This window comes from Chaetura pelagica, unplaced genomic scaffold (assembly GCF_000747805.2).
Source record: "Chaetura pelagica isolate M959 unplaced genomic scaffold, ChaPel_1.0 scaffold595, whole genome shotgun sequence".
NCBI classification, from domain to species: Eukaryota; Metazoa; Chordata; class Aves; order Apodiformes; family Apodidae; genus Chaetura; species Chaetura pelagica.
In genome coordinates this window covers 99,549-103,115 of record NW_009953221.1, presented here as the reverse complement: position 1 = coordinate 103,115, position 3,567 = coordinate 99,549, and the positions used below count along the sequence as shown (strand labels likewise).

General features: G+C 60.5%; 1 protein-coding gene across 1 annotated transcript in view; it reads left to right on the top strand.

The window, feature by feature from the left end:
• The window catches only part of ARRDC2 (arrestin domain containing 2), a 4,351-nt gene extending 939 nt beyond the window's left edge, over positions 1–3,412 (top strand). The window contains exons 2-8 of the mRNA XM_009997809.1: positions 721–871; positions 1,004–1,151; positions 1,502–1,604; positions 1,914–2,170; positions 2,412–2,571; positions 3,115–3,266; positions 3,359–3,412. Of these exons, the coding sequence (XP_009996111.1) occupies positions 721–871; positions 1,004–1,151; positions 1,502–1,604; positions 1,914–2,170; positions 2,412–2,571; positions 3,115–3,266; positions 3,359–3,412 (1,025 nt within the window). The remainder of the gene's footprint in view (positions 1–720; positions 872–1,003; positions 1,152–1,501; positions 1,605–1,913; positions 2,171–2,411; positions 2,572–3,114; positions 3,267–3,358) is intronic.
• Positions 3,413–3,567: the final 155 nt, after the last annotated feature.

Sequence of the window (3,567 nt, the reverse complement as noted above, 5' to 3'; positions counted from 1 at the left end):
TGGATGGGGCGGCCTGGGAGCCCTGCCCGTCTGCTGGGTGCGTGGCTGCTTCCTCTCCCCCCTGCTGAAATCTGGGTGCACGGGAAAATTAGGGTGCTGGGTGCTCCAGGCACCCATACCTGCTGAAACCTGGGTGCCTGGGACCCCCCAGCTGCTGGGTACCTGACACCCCAACCCACTGAAACCTGGGTCAACTCTGGCTGCTGTGCATGACACCCCAAACAGCTGAACTCGGGGTGTCTGGGACCCCCCAGCTGCTGGGTGTGTGATAGCCCAGCTGGCTGCAATGGGTCAGCATGGGACACCTCAGGGGTTGGGTGCTCCAGGCACCCCAACTGGCTGCAATCTGGGGGCCTGGGACCCCCCAGCTGCTGGGTGCATGATACCCCCCCACCTGCAATCTGGGTGCCTTAAGGTCTGGGTGCACACAGGCAGGGTGGGGGGTACAAAGTCTAGGGGACACAGGGGTGAGGCTTGGCTGGTCATGCTCAGCTGGGCAGCTTGGGGCTCTGGCTCCCAAGCCACAGTGTGGGGTGAGCAGAGCCCACCCTGCCCAGCTCTGCCAGGGGGTGTCCCTGGGTCGTGGGTGCCTGGGGACACACAGGGAGCAAACAGTGCCTGGCACCCGTGGGTCCTGCCTGGCTCATGTCACAGCTGCTGCTGCTGCAGCTGGAGCCTGGCAGGAACGTTCCCGTGCCATCCTGCTGCTCTTTTCCTGAGCACCGTACGTCTCTGCCACTGCTTTGCCCGGGAAGGAAGATTTGCAGGAGGGAAATAACCACCCTCAATCTGTTTTGCCCACAGACAATGGCGAAGTCACCGTCCTGCAGGCAGGAAGGCACGAGTTCCCCTTCACCTTCCAGCTCCCCGAGTGAGTGGACGTTTTGTTGGTGCCCTAAATGCAGAGGGGGGAACGGGGCCAGCGCTGGGCGACACCGCTCCTGGGCACAGTACAAGGTTCCTTCAGCAAAACCCTGCTGAATTGGTGGTTGCTTCTCCACAGGAGCCTGGCGACCTCCTTCGAGGGGAAGCACGGCAGCGTGCGCTACTGGGTGAAGGCCAAGCTGCGCAGGCCCTGGGCCCCGGTGAAGAAGGTGAAGAAGGAGTTCACCGTCATCGAGCCCATCGACATCAACACGCCCGCGCTCCTGGTGAGCTCCTCCTGCTCCACCTCAGGGCAGCAGCACCCAGAACGTCCCTGGGGACCCCAGGGGGGAGGTGTCTGCCTCCCCTCCGGCGTTACAACGCAGAGCCTGGTCCAGAGGGAGCATTTTTCCCCTCTAACTCGTGCCCTCCAGCTTTACCTGGGCTGGGCAGAGGCCACCTGTGCCTCTTAGTTCTTCTTAGGTCTTCAGTGCACCTCAGTGCATTGCAACAGCATCTTGCATCAGATGCCGAGGAAGCAGTTGATGCTCCCCAGCAGGTTCTCAGTGCCAGGGAGGTGCTTGCTTTGAGTTTCATCCTTTCTTACTAAATCGTTTCAATATTTCCCTTTCTCCAGGCCCCCCAGGCAGGTGCTAAGGAGAAACTTGCTCGTGCCTGGTACTGCAACCGTGGCCAGGTGTCTGTGACTGCCAAGATTGACCGAAAAGGCTACACCCCAGGTGAGCCAACATGCCTTGAACCTCTGTGGGGATAGACCCCAGCAGGGGGGATATGTGGGTATAGACCCCAGCAGGGGGGATATGTGGGCTCACTGTGAGCTGGGCTCTTGAATTCTGGCACAACATCACTCTTTAAGAGCTTTAGTGTGTCCACCAGCTGTGGGCAGCCTCCGTGGGGCAGGCTGCTGCTGGATTAACCCTTGTGGCAGCCGTGCTGGGTAGCACCACCCAGTGATCCTCTGCAGGAATTCCTTGGGGCAGGACTGGGCTCCTTTGCCCTTCCTCCAACACCTGCATCTCTTTTGGCAGGTGAGGTCATCCCCATCTTTGCTGAGATCGACAACGGCACGAGCCGGGCGGTGCTGCCCAAGGTGGCCATTGTCCAGACTCAGACCTTCATCGCTCGGGGCACCAAGAAGCAGAAGAGGTCGGTGGTGACCAGCATTGCTGGGGACCCCGTGGCCGCGGGGAAGCGGGAAGTCTGGCACGGGAGGGCGCTGAAGATCCCGCCGGTGGGTCCCTCCATCCTCCAGTGCCGCATCATCCAGGTGGAATATTCCCTGAAGGTGAGGGAACCTCGTGGGGAGCGTTGCAGGTGGCTCAGGGCTGAGCGTTCCCTTTCCCTCACTGCCCCAATCCCACTTGTGCAGGAGCATTTACACCTCCATTTCCATCCCACTAGAATTCCCCCCCCGGCCAGCCCAAGCCAGTGCTCTGGGGAAATACCTTCCCCTCCAGACTGGGAAAGCACCAACAGCTAAACTTCCCTGTCTTCCCTAAGCTTTCCCTTGCCTCCTGTCTCTGCAGGTTTGTGTGGATATTCCTGGGACATCCAAGCTTCTCCTTGAACTGCCTCTTGTCATCGGAACCATCCCCCTGCATCCGTTCGGGAGCCGCACGTCCAGCGTCAGCAGCCAGTTCAGCATCAACCTGGACTGGCTGAGCCCCATCCCGGAGCAGCTGGAGGGTGAGTCTCTCCCTCCCCTGGGATCTGGCTGGGTGCTGTACCCTGCTGTGGGGAACAAGGGTCAGAGCAAGTTCTCAACCTTGTTTCCCGCACCAGGACCAGCTTTTGCTTTCTCGCTTCAGTTTTTGGTTGTGGTGTTGTGGGGTGAGACCCTGCTCGGGGGTGCCCAGTGCCAGGGCAAGGGGCAATGGGCACAAACTGGAGGCTTAGCCTAAATATAAGAAAATACTTCTTTGTTGTGAGGGTAACAGCCCTGGGACAGGCTGCCCAGAGAGGTTGTGGAGTCTCCATCCCTGGAGACATTCCCAACCCACCTGGCTGTGTTCCTGTGGGATCTGCTCTAGGGGATCCTGCTCTAGCTGGGGGATGGACAGATGATCTCCAGAGGTCCCTTCCAACCCCACCACTCTGGCATTCTGCGATTCATCTCCTGAGTTACATCCCCAGGGACCTGGGAAGAGTTTCGCATCTGAGACCCTTTTTACCTGCACGTCTCCCATTGATGGAGTTCCCTCTTCCCTGATGGTTCTCTCCTCCCTTCAGCTCCCCCTGAATACTCAGCAGTCGTGTCCAGCCCAGAGGCTGAGCACACCCTGGCTCCTCCGTGCCGCAGCCAACTCGGAGACATCCTGGAAGGTCCCTTCTTTGCCTACATCCAGGAATTCCGCTTTCGGCCACCTCCGCTGTACTCGGAGGTGAGAAACACCCCCCACCCTGGGCTGGGAGGGCTGGTGGAGGTGGTTGGGATGTGCCCGAGGTTTTTTTCACACCCAACTTGGCTTTGCAGATCGACCCCAACCCTCCCTCGGGCAGCATCCGCCCGCGCTGCATGACGTGCTGAGGGAGGCGCTGGGGATGCGGTCGGTGATCCCTCGGGATGCAGCTGGTACCCCCGCGGCACCTCGGGCTGCGAGTGGATGCGCAGCAGCCGTGAGCCTGGAGCTCCTGCAGTGACCCCCCCTCCCCAGCTCCACTCCCTGCCCTCGGCTGCCCCCG